The sequence below is a fragment of the Mercenaria mercenaria genome, chromosome 12 (genome assembly GCF_021730395.1).
Source record: "Mercenaria mercenaria strain notata chromosome 12, MADL_Memer_1, whole genome shotgun sequence".
Lineage (NCBI taxonomy): Eukaryota > Metazoa > Mollusca > Bivalvia > Venerida > Veneridae > Mercenaria > Mercenaria mercenaria.
In genome coordinates, this window is record NC_069372.1 from 74384743 (window position 1) to 74409825 (window position 25083).

The window sequence follows — 25083 nt, forward strand, 5'->3', positions numbered from 1 at the left end:
AGATATTGAATCTAAGAATTACCCCACAATACATAAAAAAAGTTCGGAACAGGTGTTCCTGTGATGCTGCACTGATCTTGAGAATTAAACATTGCTATATAAAACCATAGGTATTCTGTTGTTCTCAAAGGCTTCCGTTTCGCGTTATGTGTATAACTTTCAAGTGGATACATTTAGCATCATTCGTATAAACGTCTGAAAATACTATAAGACCACGAACTCCTGCAAACCTATACACAACTGGGTCAATTACTCCATTCTACTACAACCGTCAGTCATGTTACTATAATCTCTTTTTATTGTTTCTGTTTCCATTTTAGTTTTTTATGCTGCTTTTTCGGTCTTTATAATAACATCTGTAGTACTGACACACTTGCTGCTTTGTTATAGATAATCTAGTTACCCTGCATGTTTGAGAGTATTCGAGGAGTGGAGTTTTGTTCCCAGTACTACTGGTCACACAAATACCTGAGCAAAGAAGGACAAAGAATTGTTTGGAATAGCCACATTCCAAGAACCCAACCTCACCCAAAGCCTGCCTTTCTAAAGTGTTTATATGTATGCGTAAAACAAGAATACACATACAAAGTAAAACAATGTAATAACAATAAAAAGAAATTATGCCACTTAGTGAAAACAGAAGAACAATGAACCTTTATTGAAAAGTTTTAAAACGGTCAATTACTTACTTTTATAACTTTCGTTTCCGGTCTGGACGGATAGATGAATTCTACTGACTTAAATTCTATACCTGCAAATACCAAAAACAGTTTCCTTCATTTATTCTAACAATACTGTAACACATTAAAACTGGATGTGTGCCCATAGAGCACTAGTGTGTGCCCAAAAGACACAGGTGACACGATTTACTGTCACTGTACAGTCATATGTTAAATGTTGACAATGCTAGACTAAGTTAACATTTAGATGTCCTTGGGTCAGGGGTGCTAGTCATCTGAAGCCGAGAGTATGGATACTATAAAACATAAGATAAAAACAACTGAAGGAAACTGATTTTGGAGGACGGTTTGCGGTTGGTTGTGTAATAGGGTTAAAATCCCGAACAGAATTCCTGGTGCACAACTTCACAAGTCATGCTGAAATACATTCCAATGAAGTTTCGTTATTCCATGTCAAACTCTATTTCAACTAGAAAATGCTTTTGTAAAAAAGCGCATGTCTCCCCCAATGCAAAGTCCTATAGGCAAGAAGTCAATAGAGGTCAGGAGCGAAAGTCAAAGAGACACTGATGGTTGGCTGCAATAGGGATTATCTACTTGGCATGTCCAGTCATCCCGCTAAATTTCAACACTCTTGGCCTAGTGGTTCTCAAGTCACCGTTCAGGCTCCTGTGACCTTGACCTTTGATCAAGTGACCTCAAAATAAAAATGGGTCATCTACTCTGCATGTCCAATCATCCTATTAAGTTTCAACATTGTAGGTCAAGTGGTTCTGAAGTTATTTCCAAAAAATGATTTTACATGAACAGGCCACTGTGACCTTGACCTTTAATAGACTGACCCCAAAATCAATAGGGGTCATCTACTCTGCATGTTCAATCATCCTATGAAGTTTCAACGTTCTGGGTCAAGTGGTTCTCAAGTTATTGATCGAACTGGTTATCAATGTTCAGGCCCCTGTGACCTTGACCTTTAACGGAGTGACCACAAAAACAATAGGGGTCATTTACTCTGCATGAACAATCATCCTATGAAGTTTCAACATTCTGGGTCGAGAGGTTTTCAAGTTATTGATTGGAAATGGTTTTCCATGTTCAGGCCCCTGTGGCCTTGACCTTTAACAGAGTGACCCTAAAATCGTTAGGGGTCATCTACTCTGCATGACCAATCATCCTATGAAGTTTCATCATTCTGGGTCAAGTGGTTCTCAAGTTACTGACCGGAAATGGTTTTCCATGTTCAGGCCCCTGTGACCTTGACCTTTCACAGAGTGACCCCAAAATCGTTAGGGGTCATCTACTCTGCATGACCAATCATCCTATTAAGTTTCAACATTCTGGGTCAAGTGGTTCTCTAGTTATGACCGGAAATGGTTTTCATGTCAGGCCCCTGTGACCTTGACCTTTATGGAGTGACTCCAAAATCATAGGGGTCATCTACTTTATGACCAATCATCCTATTAAGTTTCATCATTCTGGGTCAAGTGGTTCTCTAGCTATTGATCGGAAATGGTTTTCATGTTCAGGCCCCTGTGACCTTGACCTTTGACGGAGTGACCCAAAATCAATAGGGGTCATCTACTCTTTATGACCAATCATCCTATGAAGTTCAACATTCGGGTCAAGTGGTTCTCTAGCTATTGATCGGAAATGGTTTTCAATGTTCAGGCCCCCGTGACCTTGACCTTTGACGGAGTGACCCCAAAATCAATAGGGGTCATCTACTCTTCATGGCCAATCATCCTATGAAGTTTCAACATTCTGGGTCAAGTGGTTTTCTAGTTATTGATCGGAAATGGTTTTCAATGTTCAGGACCCTGTGACCTTGACCTTTGACGGAGTGACCCCAAAAACAATAGGGGTCGTCTACTCCAGCAGCCCTACAACCCTATGAAGTTTGAAGGTTCTAGGTCAAATGGTTCTCCAGTTATTGCTCGGAAATGAAGTGTGACGTACGGACGGACGGACGGACGGACGGACGGACGGACAGGGCAAAAACAATATGTCTCCTGGGGGAGACATAAATATACGGAACAAAAAACGTTCATGTACTTCATGGTAATTTTGACTAAGTCAAGGGCCTTAACACTGATCTTGCAGAGTAAAATCCCAAGAAAAAACTAAACAATATTCTTATATTGTTTCACGACTGTTGACATATGCACCACAAACTTTTACATACTTTGTGTGCATCAAGGATCAAAATTCATGTCCGACAGAGTAAAATCCCAAACGGAAAACTTGGTGCACAACTTCACATGCGACAAACAATCCTCTTATGCTTTTTTTACTCTATGTCAAATACTTTTTGAGATACGTGCGATACAAACTTTTATGCCCTTTATGCATATTTTCGACTAAATCAATGGCCTGATTAGACTGAGTGAGATCCAAAATAAACCAAAGGTGCACAACTTCACATGCAAAATAAGAATCTTATAAGGCTAAGTGATTCTATGTAATACATGTTTTGAGATATGCACGTCACAAATTCGGATGTACGGATGGACGGACAGACAAGGGCAAATTTTAGTGTCAACCATACAAAAAATGGGGCTGTGGGCACAGAAGTGTAGGTTTGAAAACTACGTTGTTTAAATTAACAGCTAAATTGTAACCACCCAATAAGCTAGACATAAAGCCAACAGTCACATCACTAACCTATTGAAAACTACCTCTTGTTCCCTTCTCTCATAGTTACATAAATATTTATCAGGTCAATTATCTATGGCCTACTATTTCTTCTTGAAAACTTAAACCTTCCTTGCCATTACACAAAAGTGCATGGGGTACAAACGATTTAACCAAGGACTTGGGCTGTTTCAACATCTTTTTTTAAAGTTTCTTCTGTAAGCTGTCATTTAAATGTACAGCGATCTACAACACTCTTTCCTTTTTCCTTAGAACAATGTTCATTCATAACAATTAACTTACGCCCATTGAGATCGGGTATTCTCCTTCCATTTTCATTTGATACTTTTGGCTTCCTGTCCATAAGATCGAAAATTCTCACAGAAGCTCCTACAGCCTGCAAAGCGTATTATGATCATTTTAACATACATTTTGTGTTGGTAAAGGCTGTGATCCGGTAAAAGCTTTAACAGAAAATGAACAAGAAAAAATAAATTGCATATAGGTCAAGAACAGAAAACCTGAGGGCTTAGGGTGCATCTGAAGTTAATTAGTAAAGGCAGCTCTTTCCATTTAGATAACAGTACAAAATCGTAGGGAACCTTACAGAGTATTATCTCAGGTAAGGACATACATGAACTCCTGTAAATCAACTATTTATGCCAATCATTTATCATATATCTCCATTGCTGTCTTTTTTATAGACTTTCCCTCTAACTGCGACATCTGATAACCCAGCTTGCTTATGACAGGCCACCAAAACTTTTGAAGCTTCGCTCTAGTAAAAGACATCGTGTGCGGCTGTTACAATAAATAACATAGTCTTTCTGACATTATATAAATACCTCCTTGGTATATCTATTTATATTAGTGTTTTATCCAATCCAATGAGATTCTCGAAAACAAATGTTTTCAATCGATGTTTCTAAACAATTCTTTTGGGGATGGGTTATAGTCACACAGGCAGAAATTTAGTTCATATAACGAATTCTCCTGCTTTGATTGTGTTGGATGACCACAGCTGCCCCCGGATTTTATTTCATCACGGGCATGCACCTAAATAGAACTACTTCAATCCATAAGCCAGCTGGACGGCTTCCTCATATGAAGTAGGCCTGGGATTCAGTTTAAAATGAGAAGTCTGAAAATCCCTGAATATCTTTTTCCAGTGGGGTATATAAGGAAATTCTGGCAATCAAAAGCCTGAAATCAGGATCGACCATGAAAAAACCCACGCCTGATGAAGAACACTAAACTCCAAGCGAGATGTTTAGAACCCATATCGATGAGGGGCAAGTCATTCGAAGTCAGCGACCTTAACAACTCATCCACAGAGGCTCCATAAAAGAAATAATATTCCGTCACTATATAAGAATGAAAATTTGCTTTGACCACAGTTAGAACCGATGCTGATGTCAGACCTACACTTGTGTTATCAATACCTTAATGCTTTATGCAAGATATCACTCAACTTGTTTCAATGTTTACATATCATTTACTTCTAGACTGGGTTACAAATATCTGAAATATAAATATCCATTCATGTTGAGTTTGAGTTTGACAGGAAACCACTAAATGTTCATTAACACGATAACTAAAAAAAACTTGAAATAACAAGCAGCTTTCTGATAGGCATTATGTGCCAATAACTGCATAAAACATACGATGCACTTCTTTGAAGTGTTTCTATATGTATCTTTATATAATGGTAAAACCTGATAATGATTACTTCAACACAACACATGTTGGTGGTAAACGCTGAAAGCCAAACTGCAATACTCTGGTGGGAATAAAAGTTGTATTGCAGTTTGTGGGCTGACCTTAAAACGCTTCAGATACAATTCTTGCAAAACCTATCTTCAACACAATATCAGTGCCCTCCCTATTGAGCTAAGCGGGCTGTTATTTTTACCAGAATGTAAGATAATGACAACTCAAATAGGGCAATTAAACTTTCTGAATAGACATCTATAGATATATAAAAAGATCTTCTGGTAGCATAGAATATAACAATATTTTTAACAGATTTCCATTTTTTTAAAGAGTAACAGACCGAGTAAACCTCTCTGAAATGTAACTCTCCATTTTTAATAAACTAAACTCTAAAACTTCACTCCAGGTTTGACGTCTGTCTGACCTTCCGTGCATGATTACACAACAGTTTTAGACATGTGTTTGTTTGTTTGGGTTTAAAGTCGCACCGACACAATTTAGGTCATATGGCGACTTTCTAGCTTTGATGGTGGAGGAAGACCCCACGTGCCCCTCCGTGCATTATTTCATCACGAGCGGGCTCCTGGGTAGAAGCACCGACCTTCCGTACGCCAGCTGGATGGTTTCCTCACATGAAAAATTCAACGTCCCTGGTGAGGCTCAAACCCACAACGATAAGGGGCAAGTGATTCGAAGTCAGCGACCTTAACCACTCGGCCGCGGAGGCCCCTTTAGACATGTGAGTTTCAGTTCAGAATCAGGTCAAACTGAATGTAAAACACACTGTAAAAATAAACTGGCCAAACATATACAACATTTATCATTTTAGAGAAAATTAATCCATGAAATAAAGTCATTTTCTTTTATCTAGAGGTCTCATTGAACAGACCTTAGAGTAGTTCATACAAGAATGAATACATTTACGAAGGGTCATTTTCTTTTTTCTAGAGGTCTCATGGAACAAACGTTAGAGTAGTTCATACAAGAATGAATACATTTACGAAGGGATCCACTAAGGGAATCACAAAACATGTTTGGGGAAGACCCATCATGCAGCTGTTGAAAGATTTTCTATTTCTAGCTCTAGTAGCATTTAAGTTGGTAAAGCAGAACCATTTCAACTTAACTGAAAGAGGACCATCCAAGTATGCTACAAACCAAGTTTAGTTACAATCTATCAAGGGGATTAAGAAGTTGATTAAACGATTTTCTGTTTTAAGCTATGGTGACCTTTAAAAGGGGACATGTGGAACCAACTGATCAAAACTAAGAAAAGAACATCCTAAGATGCTACAGACGAAGTTTGTGAATAATCCATCAAGGGATGATTCATGAGAGGTTGTTTAAATGAGTTTCGTTTCTAAGCTCTGATGCCCACATTAAGGGATCAAGTGGAACCTTTGGACAAATCTGAGAAGACCATCCAAGGATGATTCAGCACAAGTTCAGTGATGATCTATCAAGTGCCTCAAAAGAATTTTCTATTTTCCGCTCTTGCTGTCTCTAAAAGAAGCCAAGCATATCTCTTTGCATACACTTGAGAAAGGCCAATATATGGATGATAAAGACGAAAGCCCTGCTATGGATTGTGACAGCTGTTGTAAATTTTAATGACTCGATCAAACCGAGTCTGCTACTCACTGGTTTCTAAACAATCATTCTGTAGATTTTATAATATATATATCTGTAAATCTGATTGTTAGTATGAAGATGGAATTTACAATGCAAACAACAGAATCCAAATGTATCATTCAGTGCTATGTGTGTGTGTTCGTGTTTAACGTCTTTTTCAACAATTCTTCAGTCATATAAATGACGGCATTCAGTGCTATGCATCTTGTGAAACTAAAATATGGAAAGAAATAAAAAAAAATAATTGTATCATTTAAATGAAACAACATAAATAAATCTTTAAATTAGAGAGCTATTATCATTAAAAGAATACATTTTGAGATAATTCTACTAGAAATCGATTACTTCTTCTCCTAAAATAAGATTACGTTTCATCTTTATATCTAATTTCATTGTTCAATAATAATTTGAAGACCTTAGAATTGATTCCACTTGCATGAAATTAATGTGGTTTTAAGTCTGTGAGATGTATTCAGTGCACTATGATTTAATTGGCTAAACGTCAAGAAACAAATGTTTTTGATTAGCTAAATCTAGCTTCTGGATGAATATAACAAGACAAAAATGATTGATGGTGAGAAAATGATAACAGTTCAAAACATTCAAGGGTTTTATCTTGGTGCATCTGTGAATCTTTCAACAAACTTTCTGTCATGCAGTGCGCGTTCTACAAAAACGCTTTCACACTTCTCTGGAATTCAATTACACATTGCATATCACCGTGTCCAATCGTTACTTTCAGAAAACGTATCAAAACCTTACGAGTTAGGGCCTAATGGCAGGTTTTTGACGATTTTGGGTTAGAAATTTACAGTTTTCTGATATTAGAAATGTTTACCAATGATAGCAATTATGGCAAAAGATGTGTTCTTATCAGGTCAGAACACTCATTGCTTTGTATTCAATGCAATAAAACAAAATAAAGGCAGACTCGATTTGACTGAACCAGTTTTTGAGATTTGATGAAATGTGCAATACCCCTCCCGCCCTCTAGCACCTGTTTAAACGGAATTCTATTACAGTAAAACTGAACGAACTCAATTATCCAAAAGGACAAGAAAAAATTACAACACTGAAGGCAGGCTTTTCAATAACTAAGGATTTGCAATGAAAAACAGCATGTAAACAAAGCTGTGTGCCAAGAGAAAACAAATATTGTCAGTACCCTTTCAGGTGAAGTACAACAAAACCACTTCTAAAATACCACAGATCGATTTCTGTTACATGTTTTAAATGAACTTGCATATATTGAGTTACAGTAAACATTTCCGTCTTTATTGAATACAATAATGGCCACGTCTGATTTTCTTCTTTTTCTATTTTATGCAGTTTTGCGAATGCGATTAAATGTCTCATAACTAAGTTAAAGTCCTTTGGGATCATGGAGTCCATTCACCATAATTATGTGTAATAGAGTTCCGCTTACGCCGGTGCAGGCGGCATGAGAGGTGTTGCACAATTCCATTACTTCTCATGAAAAGACTCAATCAAACGGAGTCTGCTATTATTCTTCTTGGATGCATTCTTTGCTTCCAAAGGATCTTTTTACAGATTTTATTAACTATCACAACAGCAATCTTTAAGTGCCGTGTGGCGGCTGTAAAAATTGTCCCCATACTTGGATTCAGTGTCGTTATATTTTCTGGTCCTTTGGGATCATAGAGTCCATTCAACATATGTGAAATAGAGTTCCGTTTAAGCCGGTGCTAGATGGCGTGAGAGGTGTTGCACAATTCCATTACCTCTCATGAACAGACTCAATCAAACCGAGTCTGTTATTATTCTTCTTGGTTGCATTCTTTGCTTCCAACTAATCGTTTTACAGATTTTATTACATAGGGAAATTTTTTGAAAATCTTCTTGTCAAAAATCACAGGGCCTAGGGCTTTGATATTTGGTATGTAACATCATCTAGCGATCCTCTATCAAGACTGTTCAACTTATGCCCCTGGGGTGAAGAGAGGCCCCGAACCGGGGGTCCCATGTTTTACATAGTCTTGTATAGGAAATAACTTTAAAAATCTTCTTGTCTGAAATTTTAAGGCCTAAGCCTTTCATACTTGGTATGTAGCATTGCCTAGTGGTTCTCTAACAAGAATGTTCAAATTATGCCCATGGGGTGAAAAGAGGCCCTGCCCCGGAGATCACTTGATATAGGAAAAAAATTTCTGATCATATTTCCTGGACTGTTTGATTATAATTACCTGATTACCCCAAGTAATTAGGTGTCGGTCAGTTGACAGTGACCTTGACCTACTGACCTACTTTTTTTTTCTAAGATACAGCCTTGAAATTTGGATGACATATACAGTTTTGCGATCTTAAAACTGACTTTCATCGACCATAAATGTGACCTGCTTACCTACTTTCTTAATATTTTAGCATCAGTTTGACATTTCAAACATGTAGCTCATGTTACTCAGGTGAGCGATCCAGGTTCACTATGACCCTCTTGTTTATTTTAGGGTCATCTAATTGTATATTTCGTGGCTTAATTAATTTATATCCGATTGTAAATCATCTAGTTATGATATCTTATGAGAAAATGATCAATAAACAGAGCTCGACATTGTATAAGAAACATGAACTGTGTGGTGTTAAAAATGTATTTCGGTTTTATTAAACTTTGAGTGAAGTGAATATTCTGGTCTACCAATACTTTTTCTAAGCGCGATCATACATAATATTGAGGTACTCAGTGAATCGTAGAAATGGTAAAAGGACGAAATTGTTAGTTTTAAAGTCACACTAAATCAGCTATAGGTCATATGGATATATCCAGCTATTTATGCTGGCGGAAGACCACGGGTGCCCTGCCTGCATTTATTCAGGTACTGGTGAGCATCTGGGTAGCGCCACTGACTTACTGTAAGCCAACAGGATACATCCACACATGAACGAATTCTGACCACAAGGAAGGGGTTTCTATGGTATAAGTATTTTTTAAAGTGTGTTTTTGTTTTTAAAACTTCAGGAAAATGATAAAAATGCAGATAAAGTTGAACAAAGTGCAATAACCCTTAACTGCTCTTTAATTGCCCACCTGTTATTCTAAGATTAACTTTATTACCAAAACACTTTCCATGGAGTTCATGTGGGGGAAAAGTAGACTGATGTGAGTCATTTCAAGCTTTTTCCGTATGCAAATGTCTGTGGTGGTAAATACTCTGCAAATCTGATTTCAAACAAATACTTCAAACACGGCATATCAAGCGAATGATTAAATAGGTATGACCATAAGTATAACACGAGTGGCATTTAAATGATTATTTCCTTTCTCAAGCAGCAACAAAAAATCTTAATACCAACAACTGTTCGTCATTTCATGTTTACCGCCTCGGTAGGCTAGTGGTAGAGCGTCCGCTTCGAGTGCGGGAGGTCGTGGGTTCGATCCCCGGCCGCGTCATATCAAAGACGTTAAAAATGGTACTAGTAGCTTCCTCGCTTGACGCTCAGCATTAAGAGGATAGTGCTAGGACTTGTCAGCCCGGTGTCAGTATAATGTGACTGGGTTGGGTATCATGCCACATGTTTACGACGTGATATTCCAGTGAGTTGGGCATTGTGCTCACTGCTACAAGTAGACACCGTCGTTTATATGACTGAAAAATTGTTGAAAAAGACGTTAAACTGAACATACACACTCTTTTCATGTTAGTTTAATGTTTCTAACATGATTTAACTAAATTAAACTAGAGCTATCACTAAAGGTGATGAATGTACCCCCCGCATGCACTGACACAGTACATTGCAATTTGACACACACAAGACTGCATAATTATGTGGACTGTATGTATATAGACTGTATGTATACAGTATAGTAACAAAAAACAAAGTCCCATAACTATGCAGAATATCTATCTAAAAGAATGTAACATGCCCCATGCACAACTAGGGTTGGTACTGATCACTTGTGTGAAGTTTCATTAAATTGTGTGCAAGGGTTTGGTAGATTAGGCACGCACAAGATTGCATATGAAGACTGTATGTACATAGTATGTTAACAAGAAACAAAGTCCCATAACTCTGCAATTTTTGTCGCTGAAAGAACCTAACATGCCCCATGCACAACTACTGTTGTTACTGATCACTTGTGTGAAGTTTCATTAAATTGTGTCAAGGGGATGAGGAGAGATGGTGGCATAAGATTGTGTTTATGTCTATAGTTAGTAACAAAAAAACAAAGTCCATAACTTGCAATGTTTTTTTGAAAGAACTAATGCCTGCACAACTACTGTTGTTATGATCACTTGTGTGAAGTTTCATTAATTGTGTCAAGGATGATGAGAGATGGTGCGCACAAGATGTGTCTATGATATATTATAGTAACAAAAAAACAAAGTCTAACTCTGCAAAATTTTTTTCTGAAAGAACCTAACATGCCCCATGCACAACTACTGTTGGTACTGATCACTTGTGTGAAGTTTCATTAAATTGTGTCCAGGGAATGAGGAGAGATGGTGCGCACAAGATTGTGTCTATGTATATAGTATAGTAACAAAAAAACAAAGTCCCATAACTCTACAAATTTTTTTTCTAAAAGAACCTAACATGCCCCATGCACAACTACTGTTGGTACTGACCACTTGTGTGAAGTTTCATTAAATTTATTTATTCAGGTACTGGTGAGCATCTGGGTAGCGCCACTGACCTACTGTAAGCCAACAGGATACATCCACACATGAACGAATTCTGACCACAAGGAAGGGGTTTCTATGGTATAAGTATTTTTTAAAGTGTGTTTTTGTTTTTAAAACTTTAGGAAAATGATAAAAATGCAGATAAAGTTGAACAAAGTGCAATAACCCTTAACTGCTCTTTAATTGCCCACCTGTTATTCTAAGATTAACTTTATTACCAAAACACTTTCCATGGAGTTCATGTGGGGGAAAAGTAGACTGATGTGAGTCATTTCAAGTTTTTCCGTATGCAAATGTCTGTGGTGGTAAATACACTGCAAATCTGATTTCAAACAAATATTTCAAACACGGCATATCAAGCGAATGATTAAATAGGTGTGACCATAAGTATAACACGAGTGGAATTTAAATGATTATTTCCTTTCTCAAGCAGCAACAAAAAATCTTAATACCAACAACTGTTCGTCATTTCATGTTTACCGCCTCGGTAGGCTAGTGGTAGAGCGTCCGTTTCGAGTGCGGGAGGTCGTGGGTTCGATCCCCGGCCGCGTCATATCAAAGACGTTAAAAATGGTACTAGTAGCTTCCTCGCTTGACGCTCAGCATTAAGAGGATAGTGCTAGGACTTGTCAGCCCGGTGTCAGTATAATGTGACTGGGTTGGGTATCATGCCACATGTTTACGACGTGATATTCCAGTGAGTTGGGCATTGTGCTCACTGCTACAAGTAGACACCGTCGTTTATATGACTGAAAAATTGTTGAAAAAGACGTTAAACTGAACATACACACTCTTTTCATGTTAGTTTAATGTTTCTAACATGATTTAACTAAATTAAACTAGAGCTATCACTAAAGGTGATGAATGTACCCCCCGCATGCACTGACACAGTACATTGCAATTTGACACACACACAAGACTGCATAATTATGTGGACTGTATGTATATAGACTGTATGTATACAGTATAGTAACAAAAAACAAAGTCCCATAACTATGCAGAATATTTATCTAAAAGAATGTAACATGCCCCATGCACACGGTTAGGTACTGATCACTTGTGTGAGCTTTCATAAATTGTGTGCAAGGTTGGTAGATTAGGCACGCACAAGATGCATATTATGACTGTATGTACATAGTATAGTTAACAAGAAACAAAGTCCCATAACTCTGCAATTTTTGTCGTGAAAGAACCTAACATGCCCCATGCACAACTACTGTTGTTACTGATCAGTTGTGTGAAGTTTCATTAAATTGTGTCAAGGGTTGGAGATATGGACGCACAAAGATTGTGTCTGTATGTCATAGTATGTAACAAAAAACAAAGTCCCATAACTCTGCAATTTTTTTCCTGAAAGAACCTAACATGCCCCATGCACAACTACTGTTGTTACTGATCACTTGTGTGAAGTTTCATTAAATTGTGTCAAGGGGATGAGGAGAGATGGTGCGCACAAGATTGTGTCTATGTCTATAGTATAGTAACAAAAACACAAAGTCCCATAACTCTGCAAATGTTTTTTCTGAAAGAACCTAACATGCCCCATGCACAACTACTGTTGGTGCTGATCACTTGTGTGAAGTTTCATTAAATTGTGTCCTGGGAATGAGGAGAGATGGTGCGCACAAGATTGTGTCTATGTATATAGTATAGTAACAAAAAATCAAAGTCCCATAACTCTGCAAAATTTTTTTCTAAAAGAACCTAACATGCCCCATGCACAACTACTGTTGGTACTGATCACTTGTGTGAAGTTTCATTAAATTCTGTCAAGGGGATAAGGAGAGATAGTGCGCACAAGATTGCGTCTACGGACAGACAGACAGACGGACAGACAACCTGAAACCAGTATACCCACCCCCCTTACAACTTTGTTGTCGGGGGGTACAACAATGAAGTCAAATATACATACAAGGTAAATTCAGTGTAAATAAAGGTGACTTGGTGGACGTTGAAACTGAAAATCATGATGATATTCTCGTTTCCTAAATTTAATTTTAGGATAACTGATTATTAATCATCACAGATAAAATTTGAATATAACAAATGTATATGTATCTTAATTCAATGTGTTTTGTTTCATTTATTGTATTTTTATAACAGAACATGATTAGTAAATTTTTAATGTACGTACATTTATAATTATTTAATATTTTTTAAATCTCCTTTATTCAAGGGATATGCAGGGACGTCGTTTTCATAAAATAGAACCTAGCTCTGGATTAAACAACATGGAACAGTAGTATATTCTAATGCTATTAAACTATCATTTTACAAACACGTAAAAAAAATTTTATTACTAATAGGATATTTGGTTAATATATATGAAAAGAAAGACAGAATTGTACACGTTTATATAAGCATTGTTTGTTAACTATCCTAACCTATTCTTACCGGTACATTAGCAACATCATTACTAAGAAAATTTACATCCTACTAGAAATAAATGTAAACAAGTTGTTGATATTTCTATCAATAAAAGATGAAAATAGAATAATCCAGGTTCCAATTTAGTGACTCAACACCAACCTTCTTAGATTCAGATGAACCAATCAGATGCTGGAGTGATAGCATTTGAGCTTGGAGTTCAATTTTGGCTGATATTTACATAGGTATCTCAGACTACAAATGAATGATCATGAGTGCTAAAAAAATATGAAGCTTGAAACAAGATCACAGTGATTTGCTTTGATAATGAAGAAACAGTGGCAGACTGCAAAAGCAACAAAAATCCTACCTTCATAAAGTCGCCATATAGAGAGGACATCATAGCAAAGGCCAAGGCAATTTGTAAGGAATACAACAAAAACGCTGAAAATAGAATTATTAATTTCGGTACAAAATTCTTCCTCATACATTTCAAAATGAAAGTGTGTGATGTTAATGCTTCGAAAGAATAAGTTAAACCACAGTTTTTCTCATTTTAATAAACTTCAAACTTTGAAATATTTTGATAATTACTAAATAAAAACAGAAATTCATCCAATAATCAAACAGAAACTGTAACTAACCCAGGAAATGAGCTGTAAATAAGGAACAAATTTGCCTTTCATGTGTACCTGTAAAAATACCAGGAGAGATTCCTTTGCTTGGGTCATTAACATGCTCATGTACAAGTCTGCCGCCATACCACAAGACGAGGGTGATTGCACCATATACTAAAATTCCTATACCACCTTCAAATATACCTGAAACATACAATATCTCATGATTCAGGTCATTAGTAAACGTTTATTTTTTATTCAAAACAGGAGATGTCTTAATGTCAGCCCAAGCAACCATTTCAACACAAAACAACATCCTTCTATATATAACACTTGCAGTAACTTACATACAAAACCTTTACTAAACTTTTTAATTAAAAAAAGAGGCATAATTTTGTTAAATTGTATATAAAATTATACGGAACCTTCTCTGTGAGGTCTTTTCTTGATGTCTGCTAAGAGTTTGAGATCATTTGGTACAATTGTTTCACAAGCTCAGATGGCCAATTTTTCACTTAAGTTTCAAAGTCAAAAAAGGGCATCAATTTATAAAATGTAAGGTACAGTTATGAAACCTGGCCATGAGCCAAATGTATGATGCTGAAGACTTCCTTGGAGTTTGAAAGTATTTTATACAGAAGTTGTTGAAATTGTTTCTTATGAGTAAATCTTTTATGAAGCAGATACTGACACCAATACAACTGATTTCTATACGACCACTATCTGAAATTTTTTGAAAAGGTGATCTACAAATGAAGTATAAAATCACATACCACCTAATGCAGCAAGTTTGGCACCAATAGCGTAACTTTTATCAATATCTTTTCCATATAAACCACAAGACTTCTTCTCTGCAGAAAATGTACGGACTGTACGTATACTGGATAGACTTTCTTCTGCTTGTGTCCCGGCATCTCCTAAACGATCCTGGAACATTTGGTACTGTTTCTTCATAAACATGCCTGGAACCAGCAAAATACTGAGATCTAACATATATACATGTAACACAATCTTCAATGAATTGATTTTATTACCTTTAAATGTCATTGCAAAAATCCACATATTAACAGGGAAAAAAACTTTAAGAACACCGCACACTACAAAAGTAATTTCTGCTATGCTCAAGCTATTTATATTGCTTGATTTCTTTACTGATTCATGATAGGTCGTGAGCACAACTCCACTACTTGCACCATAAATGGTTATAATGTCTATGGTTATAATATGATTATCACATTTATGAACATAAAATGTATTCATTTCTTGCTTTTTCCTTTTTTCTGATGGTAATTTTTATCTCAAATATTTGTCCAACATAGGTTTAAATATTTGACAAGTACAAAAATTTACTGAATACATTCTGTTTGTTATCTACCTTTATGACTCTGACTGTATAGTTCATGTGCAATATTGTAAGTAATAGTGTTTTTTCTAACCATTTAATTATGCAGCTACTCTCTATCGTAATTGGAAAGATGCCAATATCCCACCTTTTGTATCTCATTTAACAAAAAGTATGTGCCAGTAGCCTATCATTCAAACAGCCTATATTATGCAGTCAAAACAGACACAGTTATATATCATACTTTACTAAACATGACATGGTTATAACCATTATTTATGCCACGGTATAGAACGTGAATATTAAAACAGGGAGAAAATGTGTAGGTGGACAGGGAGTTCAGTCGGTAGAGCATCGGGACTGTATTCCGAGGGCCAAGAATTGAGTCCCGGTCTGGCTGCACATTTTTCTCACCCTGTGACATGTAAATGCCATATTCAACACTGACCATACTGAACAGCTCCTATAGCCACAACAGGTACAACAGAGAGCAGGACACCTGTCAGAGCTGGATTCAAGGTGAACATCAAAATTAGTGATCCAATTATCTGCAGCGTGTTACGAGCCAACATTGAAATATTCACAGTGACAGCATTCTGTACAACTTGGGTATCAGAAGAAAGCCTGTTGCATAACTCACCAGTCCTGAGAAAAGGAAAAATAAATGTTTAATTGGGTTTTACAGTCACAACATAACAATGTATATACAGATTTCAATCCTGGGCAAAAATCCCAGAATGTCCAAATTATTATTATTCTGGGCACTGTTGCACACTTTGGTAGAACAAAACAATTTCCACTGTCCACATGGAGGTACACGCAATGCTCCAAAACAAAGGCAGAAGCAGGAGATTCAGTCAATGAATTTATCCGCCTGGCTGAAGAGATTGCCAAATGCCTTAAAGTTTGTAAAAACACTGGTTTCATGATTGTAAACACACATTCCTTAGATTAATTCATAGTACTGTTCATGTATACACTGGAATAAAGCTTTTATTATAATAATAAGTTAATTGGAAAATCACTTAAAAGAAAAAGCTACAGTACTGTAGTGAACACTGTCCTTACAATATTTATTGTGCCCTATAAAATTTACCTGTTTGTGTCAAAGAAGGCAATATCCTGTTTGATAATTGACCCAAAAAGGTCTTTCCTGAGTCTGGCCACAACTCTGTGTCCGGACAATGTATACAACCATGATCTACCCATTGCAAAAAATGCACCACCAATATAAATGACAAACAGGGTCAGAATTGTCTTGTTTAGTTCACCTGTAAAACATGTATTTCAGTAAAAATTTATGATAATTACAAATCAGGGTATGTCAGCATAATAGAAAAGTTTTTCAAAAGTACTGAGTGATTCTGAACATTATGTTTAACAGTCAAAAATGTTTAGTCATATCCTCTAGCTTGTTAAGCAAATACACAGGTTTATCTGTATTATCAAATTGAAGTCTTGGACAATTTGTTAATTCAATCACATTTCATGTCAAAAATTGCACCTGCATCTTCTAGGTAAAAAAACAACACTTCTCTTAAAGTTAAACAACTTAAAAACCCTGATAAACTGAATGGTATTTCGTTCACAGTTCTAGTTATACAGCACATTTTACATAAAATATATATTTCTGATGTTGAGAAATAACAATTTATTTATTTATTTGGGTTTTACGGCGCACCAACACAGTATAGATTATATTGCGCCAAACAGGACTACAAATTTTGGTTTCACATCTCATTTACATCGAAATAAAAACATGAGGCATGGAATCAAAATTTGCATACCTGCTGGAATCACAGTGTTAAGACCCTATTAGTCGCCTCTTACGATCATGCAAGAGTAAGGCAGCGGTTCCAATTCTTTTCATACATAGATCGTCCCAGAACCACATGGGGCGGGAAATAACAAAAGAGTAAAAGAGTGAAAAAATGGTTCTTTATTTGCATGTTCCATTACTTTTGAACACCGTGAGAATTAAGGTTGAGGTCTGGTGCACCATTAACAAATTATTAGAAACTGCACAATGGCAGTGCCTTAATGTGTCTGTTTTGTCTGCATTGTGTATAATGTTGTCTACACGTTTGACTTTGCCTATGTATTTCTGTGGCCATGTCTATCATACAGTATTGAGGGTTTTTATTGTGAGGCTGGATTCTTGGAATCAGGTTTTTCTTATTGGATCTTTGTGTTCGATTCTGCTGGGTTTAGTGTCCTACAAACACAATTTAGGTCATATTACTACTTTACCAGCTTTCAACGGTGGAGGATGGCTTTTCTTATTGGAACTTTGACCTTGTTTTAACCTGTTTGATATTGTTGGGATTAGAGTCACACCAACACTATTTAGGTTTTATGATGACTTTTCCAGTTTTCGATGGTGGGGGAAGACCTTAGGTGCCCCTTCAAGCTTTACTTCAGGCATAGCAAGCATCTGGGTAGAACCAATGACCTTCCACTAGCCAGCTGGATGACTTCCTCACGTGAAAGAAAGCTTTACCCCAAGCAATTTTTCAAACCAACAGCAAAGTGGAGCAAGTGAGACTTTAACCACTCAGACAAAGAGGATCCGTGCACTCATTTTTAAATATTTGTAAAACTCCAAATTTTGCTCAGCAGCTTGACTACTTCCAGATCACTTCTGAAACATGCAAACTAAGATACTTTGCAAAAAAATCATATCCATCAAACTTCATATCAAATTTCATTTAAACAGTACACAATTTGTACCAAGGTCTTTAGAACACTTCACTATCACAAAGAGTACCTTTAAGCTCCAGTTATTTTGAAAGTCCGAGTATTCATAAATAATTGAACTCACTCATGCTTTTCTGTGCAGCATCAACCACTTTACCAAAATATAATGGTGCTATCATCTGAGTGCCGCTTGATACAAACAGACAAAATGTCGCTGTTGTCAACAATGGTATTTCCTAGAAATTGGTAAAATTCTGAAGTTTTTAAAGACTCACTTTCAAACATAAAATCAATGTGACATACTAGAAAGCAATCATATTGCAAACAGAAGGTCTTAATTAATAACAATGAGCATTTTCAAAAGGCAAAAATATCAAAATTAAGAATAAGGTCATTTTCTACAAAAAAAGGGAGATGTCAGTGTTAAGAAGTTTTTCAAGAAAGTAAGCAAATTATCACAACTGCTGTTAACTCATTAATATTCACAAGAAACTTTTTTTCTTAAATTCCATTGTCAATCCATGAAACTAGACCCTGACAAACAAGCATCATTTCCATTAACTATATCAACAAAATATTAAATCAACAAAGTCATGTCCTCGTGAAACAGCTGACTTTGCTGAAACCACACAATTTCATGCCACCAAAATTAAATGAATTTACAGTATTTCTTAATCTGGATCCGAAAGTCACAGAAACACACAAATGTCATTTCCAGTAAGTAAACAAACATCAAACTGTTTTACAATAAAATCATATTGATTGTTGATTGACCATAAGTGAAGTAAGGTCCATATATAAAATCAGCTACAATCACAATAAGTATATTGGTATGATAGATTATTACAGCATGAAAAGCTTAGACTAAAGCTGGATAACAGTGAAATATAAATCTACAAAACATTTCTTCTTTACTATAACCTAATAATCTTCCCTTTTTATTCTAAAAATATGTATACATGTATAAAAATCTCCTTAGACTATGTATATATACAACATCTAATACTCAATACACAATATCTAGCAGTTCTCTAGAAAAAATTGTCAAAATTTTCATGCGTTTATTCCTATATTAGGCAATTTTAATTCTACGATTAATATTCACAAGAAAACTGCACAAATAAAATGGAAAATCAATGCTTCACAAATATTTCAGACTAGACAGTCCAGTTCTTAAATTTTGAAGTAGTCTCCTGAAATTTAGTAAAAGGTATTTATAACACTTATTTAGATAATACATGTATGTATAGCCAGAGGTTAGGAACCAAGACCTGATTTTATATCATTTGTCATATAAGTAAATCCATTGACAAAGAAAATGTGCAGAATGTTCAGAGTAGCTAAAGAAATATAAGTACTTACAGGTTTTGCAAGGGACAGCACTCTTCCTATGCTCACTTTTTTCTTCACTGGATTACCATCCTTGTCAATTTCTTGACCATCTTCATCGTAAATGTGCCAAATTCTGATAGACTGTAAACATAAAATAATTGACAGTAAGAGTTCTATCCTGATTTTCATAAATTAAGTGTAAATTATATAAAAATCGAAATTAAATGCTGTTACTGAAGCAAGACCCTCTTAGCATTCTAAACATGCATGACCAGGTAACACACTGCCATAGATGCCAAAGAAATACTAACGTAATAAAAATTCCAGATGAAATAATGACACATGAAATAATGATCCACTGTAAATTCAAGATGAAATAATGACATACTAAATATTCAAGATAAAATAGTAACATGCTGTAAATTCAAGGAAATGATAACATACTGTAAATTCAAAATGAACCAATAGCATATTGAATGTAAATTTCATATGAAATAATGACATACCGTAAATTCAAAATAAGATAATGACATATGAAATAATGATACACTGTAAGTTCAAATTAAAACGAGAGCTGTCTCCATAGGATGACACATGTCCCCGATGGCACTCTGAATGAATAGTTATGGCCGATGTTAGAGTTTAGGACCTTTTACCTATGGACCTGGGTCTTGCGCGCGACACGTCGTCTTACTGTGCCACACATTCATGCGTAGTTATTTTAAAATCCATGCATGAATGACGAAGATATGGACCGGACACGCCCATCAATGCACTATCATGAAATATGACCTTTAACGTCTAAGTGTGACCTTGACCTTTGAGCTACAGACCTGGGTCTTGCGCGCGACACGTCGTCTTACTGTGCCACACATTCATGCCCAATAATTTTAAAATCCATGCATGAATGACAAAGATATGGACCGGACACGCCCGTCAATGCACTATCATGAAATATGACCTTTAACCTCTAAGTGTGACCTTGACCTTTGAGCTACAGACCTGGGTCTTGCGCGCGACACGTCGTCTTACTGTGCCACACATTTATCCGTAGTTACTTGAAAATCCATTCATGGATAACAAAGATATGGACCGGACACGCCCATCAATGCACTATCATGAAAAATGACATTTAACGTCTAAGTGTGACATTGACCTTTGAGCTACGGACCTGGGTCTTGCGCGCGACATGTCGACTTACTGTGGTACACATTCATGCCAAGTTATTTGAAAATACATCCATCGATGACAAAGATATGGACCGGACACGCCCATCAATGTACTATCATGAAAAATGACCTTTAACGTCTGTGACCTTGACCTTTGAGCTACGGACCTGGGTCTTGTGCGCGACACGTCGTCTTACTGTGGTAAACATTCATGCCAAGTTATTTGAAAATCCATCCATGGATGACAAAGATATCGACCGGACACGAAAATTGCGGACAGACCGACAGACTGACAGACCGACAGACGGTTCAAAAACTATATGCCTCCCTTCGGGGGCATAATAATAAGATATACTGTAAATTCAGGATTAATGTGAACTGACATACTGTAAATTCAAGGAAATAATGACATACAGTAGCTTCAAGATGAAATAATGACATACTGTGAATCAATGATGAAATAACTACACAATTATTGTAAATTCAAGATAAAATAATGGCACACTGTAAATTCATGATGCATAACTAACCTCAAGGTTCTTCATTGCCTTCACGCTGTAGCAGAAAACTCCAAACTCAATCAGAGAGAAAGTCACGGCGCTGATCAGAAGAGCATTGTATGTGGCGTGCATGTGTGTATATGACTTCTCATGTAAAATGTCATAGAGAACTAATCCTCCTTTGGTAGTTGTGAACGCCAGAGATCCCAAACTCAGGAAAAAGTTCAAAATATGGAGAAGCTTTGAAGCTACATGTAAACTACCTTTATAGGGATGATCAATTAGTTTCAAGGTCACTGACTCTAGAACTGTCACTGCCGGGGCATGGACAATCACCTTGAGAAACCCTAATATTGCAAGGTCAAACACAGAATGCTTTAGTTTGTATGCCACAATACTGTCCATGAAGTAGTCTGAATCTCCCCCTAAAGATAAATATATACTATATTTAATATATAATACAATATACTTTATTTAAATTATTATATCAAGAAATATATAAGTTCTGAAGTGGAAGTGCTAGACTTTATGAGCACAATATTATTCCGTGAAAGAACAACAGCATATCCTTCGATGCAATACTAATAATTTTATGTGAAAGTTTCAGTTTTTATCGAGCTTAAGAATATCTTTGTTACTATTGATATAATGATAAATGTAGATGCAATTGTGTAATTGATGTTCTTAAGCCCAATTAAAAGTGGAACTATCACTGTTAATGAACTTTTCAAAGCAACAAGTTACAACACATAAACAAATAAACATGATGGCCCTATATCACTCACCTGAGTTGAGTTGCTTGCTTGAAACAAATTTCTTTGCTTAAACTTCACTAACAACAAGAGGGCCATGATGGCCCTATATCGCTCACCTGTTATCATTGCACTTAAGGACAAGTCTTCAAGGTCAAAAGATCATAATAGAAATCAATCAAAAGAATTATGAGAAAATATAGTTTGAATTTTCTTTAAGTAACTTTAAAAACAAGATTTGAAAACTTTTGTAGAGGTCCACTAGGCAATGCTACATGTCAAATATCTAAGCTCTTCTGGTTTATTTTTAGAAAATTTGAAGATTTTCTATGTACAATCAAGTAACCCCATGGGGCAGGGTCAATTTGACCCCAGGGGTCATGATTTGAATAAACTTTGTAAAAGTCTAATAGGCAATGCTACATGTCAAATATCTAAGATCTAGGCCTTCTGGTTTATTTTTAGAATTTTTTTTTAAGATTTTCCTATGTAAAATCAGGTGACCCCTAGGGCGGAGTCAATTTTGACCCCGGGGGACAAGGTTTGAACAAATTTTGTAGAGGTCCACTAGGCAATGCTACATGTCAAATATCTAGTCTCTAGGCCTTCTAGTTTATTTTTAGAAAATTTTTGAAGATTTTCCTATGTAAAATCAAGTGACCCCTGGGGCTGGGTCAATTTTGACCCAGGGGGTCATGATATGAACAAATTTTGTAGAGGTCCACTAGGTAATGCTACATGTGAAATATCTAAGCTCTAGGCCTTCTGGTTTATTTTTAGAAAACTTTTGAAGATTTTCCTATGTAAAGTCAAGTGACCCCTAGGGCGGGGTCAATTTTGACCCCCGGGTCATAATTTGAACAACTTTAGTAGAGGTCCAATAGGCAATGCTACATGTCAAATATCTAAGCTCTAGGGCTTCTGGTTTTTGAGAAGAAGATTTTTTAAATATTTTCCTATGTAAAATCAAGTGACCCCTGGGGCGGGGTCAATTTTGACCCCGGGGGCCATGATTTGAACAAATTTTGTAGAGGTCCACTAGGCAATGCTACATGTGAAATATCTAAGCTCTAGGCCTTCTGGTTTATTTTTAGAAATTTTTTGAAGATTTTCCTATGTAAAATCAAGTGACCCCTGGGGCGGGATCAATTTTGACCCCGGGGTCATGATTTGAACAATTTTAGTAGAGGTCCACTAGGCAATGCTACATGTCAAATATCTAAGCTCTAAGGCTTCTGGTTTTTGAGAAGAAGATTTTTTAAGATTTTCTTATGTAAAATCAAGTGACCCCTGGGGCGGGGTCAATTTTGACCCCGGGGTCATGATTTGAACAAACTTGGTAGAGGTCCACTAGGCAATGCTTCACACCAAATATCTAAGCTCTAGGGCTTCTGGTTTTTGAGAAGAAGATTTTTAAAGTTTTTCCTTTCGGTTGCCATGGCAACCAGTGTTCTGCATGGAATTCAATTCTTTGAACAATTTTGAAAGGGGGCCATCCAAGGAACATCCCTGTGAAGTTTCATCGAAATTGGCCTGTTGGTTTAGGAGGAGATGTTGTTTAAAGGAAAGTGTGGACGGACGTACAACGGACGGACGTACAACGGACGGACGGACGGACGGACGCCGGACGGTGAGCGATCACAATACCTCACCCTGAGCACTTTGTGCTCAGGTGAGCTAAAAACTAGTGAGTAGGTCATGGTAAAGATTCTTCAAGATAACTACTGAAATCTGTTTAAAAATAAAACTGGTGGTCCGAATTTCTTTGCTGTAGCTAGGTTCAAAAACAATAAAGTAGGTCAGTAGTTCAGAAGATGAGTGTTGAAATCAGTATCAAAAGTTATAAACGTTGTCCAAATGTCTAAGCTGTACCTTCAAAAACAAGAAAGTAGGTCAGTAGGTCATGACTAAGACAATTTGAAATGAATATTGAAATCTGTATCAAACATTATGCTTGTGGTCCAAATTTCTTTGCCATCGCTTCAAAAACAAATACATGTAAGTCTATGTAAAACAAGGACCATCCGGGCGTGGCCTATATTGACCCCCGGGGTCATGATTTGAACAATCTTGATAGAGAACCACTACAGAATAATACATACGATATATCTAAGCTCTGGGTCTTATGGTTAAAGACAAGAATCTTTTTTAAAGGTTTTTCCCTGTACAAGTCTATTTAAACCATGTGCTCCCCAGGGTGGGGCCATAATTGACCCTAGGGGGATAATTTGAATAAACTTGGCAGAGGACCATTAGATAATGCTACATACCAAATATCAAAGCCCTAGGCCCTGTGGTTTTGGACAAGAAGATTTTCAAAGTTTTTTCTAATATAAGTCAATATAAACCATGTGACCCCCTAGGGTTGGGTCATATTTGACCCTAGGGGGATAATTTAAACAAACTTGGTACAGGACCACTAGATGATGCTACATACCAAATCAAAGCACTAGGCCCTGTGATTTTGGACAAGAAGATTTTCAAAGTTATTCCCTATATAAGCCTATATAAACCAAGTGACCCCCGGGGCGGAGCCATATTTGACCCCAGGGGGATAATTTGAACAAACTTGGTAGAGTACCACTAGATGATGCTACATACTAAATATCAAAGCCCTAGGTCCTGTGATTTTGGTCAAGAAAAGTTTCGAAGTTTTTCCCTATATAAGTCAATATAAACCATGTGACCCCCGGGGCAGGGCCATATTTGACCCTAGGGGGATAATTTGAACAATCTTGATAGAGGACCACTAGATGATGCTACATACTAAATATAGAAGCACTAGGCCCTGTGGTTTTGGACAAGAAGATTTTCAAAGTTTTTCCTATATAAGTATATGTAAACCATGTGACCCCAAGGGCAGGGCCATATTTGACCCTAGGGGCATAATTTGAAAAATCTTGGTAGAGGATCATTAGACGATGCTACATATCAAATATCAAAGCCTTGTAGTTTTGGACAAGAAGATTTTTTTAAAGCTTTTCCTTTTGGTTGCCAAGGCAATTCAATTA

At 36.6% G+C, this 25083-nt stretch overlaps 1 protein-coding gene across 1 annotated transcript in view; it reads right to left on the reverse strand.

Annotated features, from left to right (window-relative positions):
• LOC123533999 (uncharacterized) overlaps nucleotides 1-25083 on the reverse strand; it is a 31780-nt gene that overhangs the window by 5734 nt on the left and 963 nt on the right. Inside the window, exons 2-11 of the mRNA XM_053520338.1 lie at nucleotides 21351-21745; nucleotides 19682-19792; nucleotides 18444-18555; nucleotides 16719-16893; nucleotides 16071-16267; nucleotides 15054-15242; nucleotides 14356-14484; nucleotides 14034-14107; nucleotides 3615-3708; nucleotides 690-751 (exon numbers count right to left, since the gene is read on the reverse strand). Coding sequence (XP_053376313.1) covers nucleotides 690-751; nucleotides 3615-3708; nucleotides 14034-14107; nucleotides 14356-14484; nucleotides 15054-15242; nucleotides 16071-16267; nucleotides 16719-16893; nucleotides 18444-18555; nucleotides 19682-19792; nucleotides 21351-21725 — 1518 coding nt within the window. The 5' untranslated portion in view covers nucleotides 21726-21745. The remainder of the gene's footprint in view (nucleotides 1-689; nucleotides 752-3614; nucleotides 3709-14033; nucleotides 14108-14355; nucleotides 14485-15053; nucleotides 15243-16070; nucleotides 16268-16718; nucleotides 16894-18443; nucleotides 18556-19681; nucleotides 19793-21350; nucleotides 21746-25083) is intronic.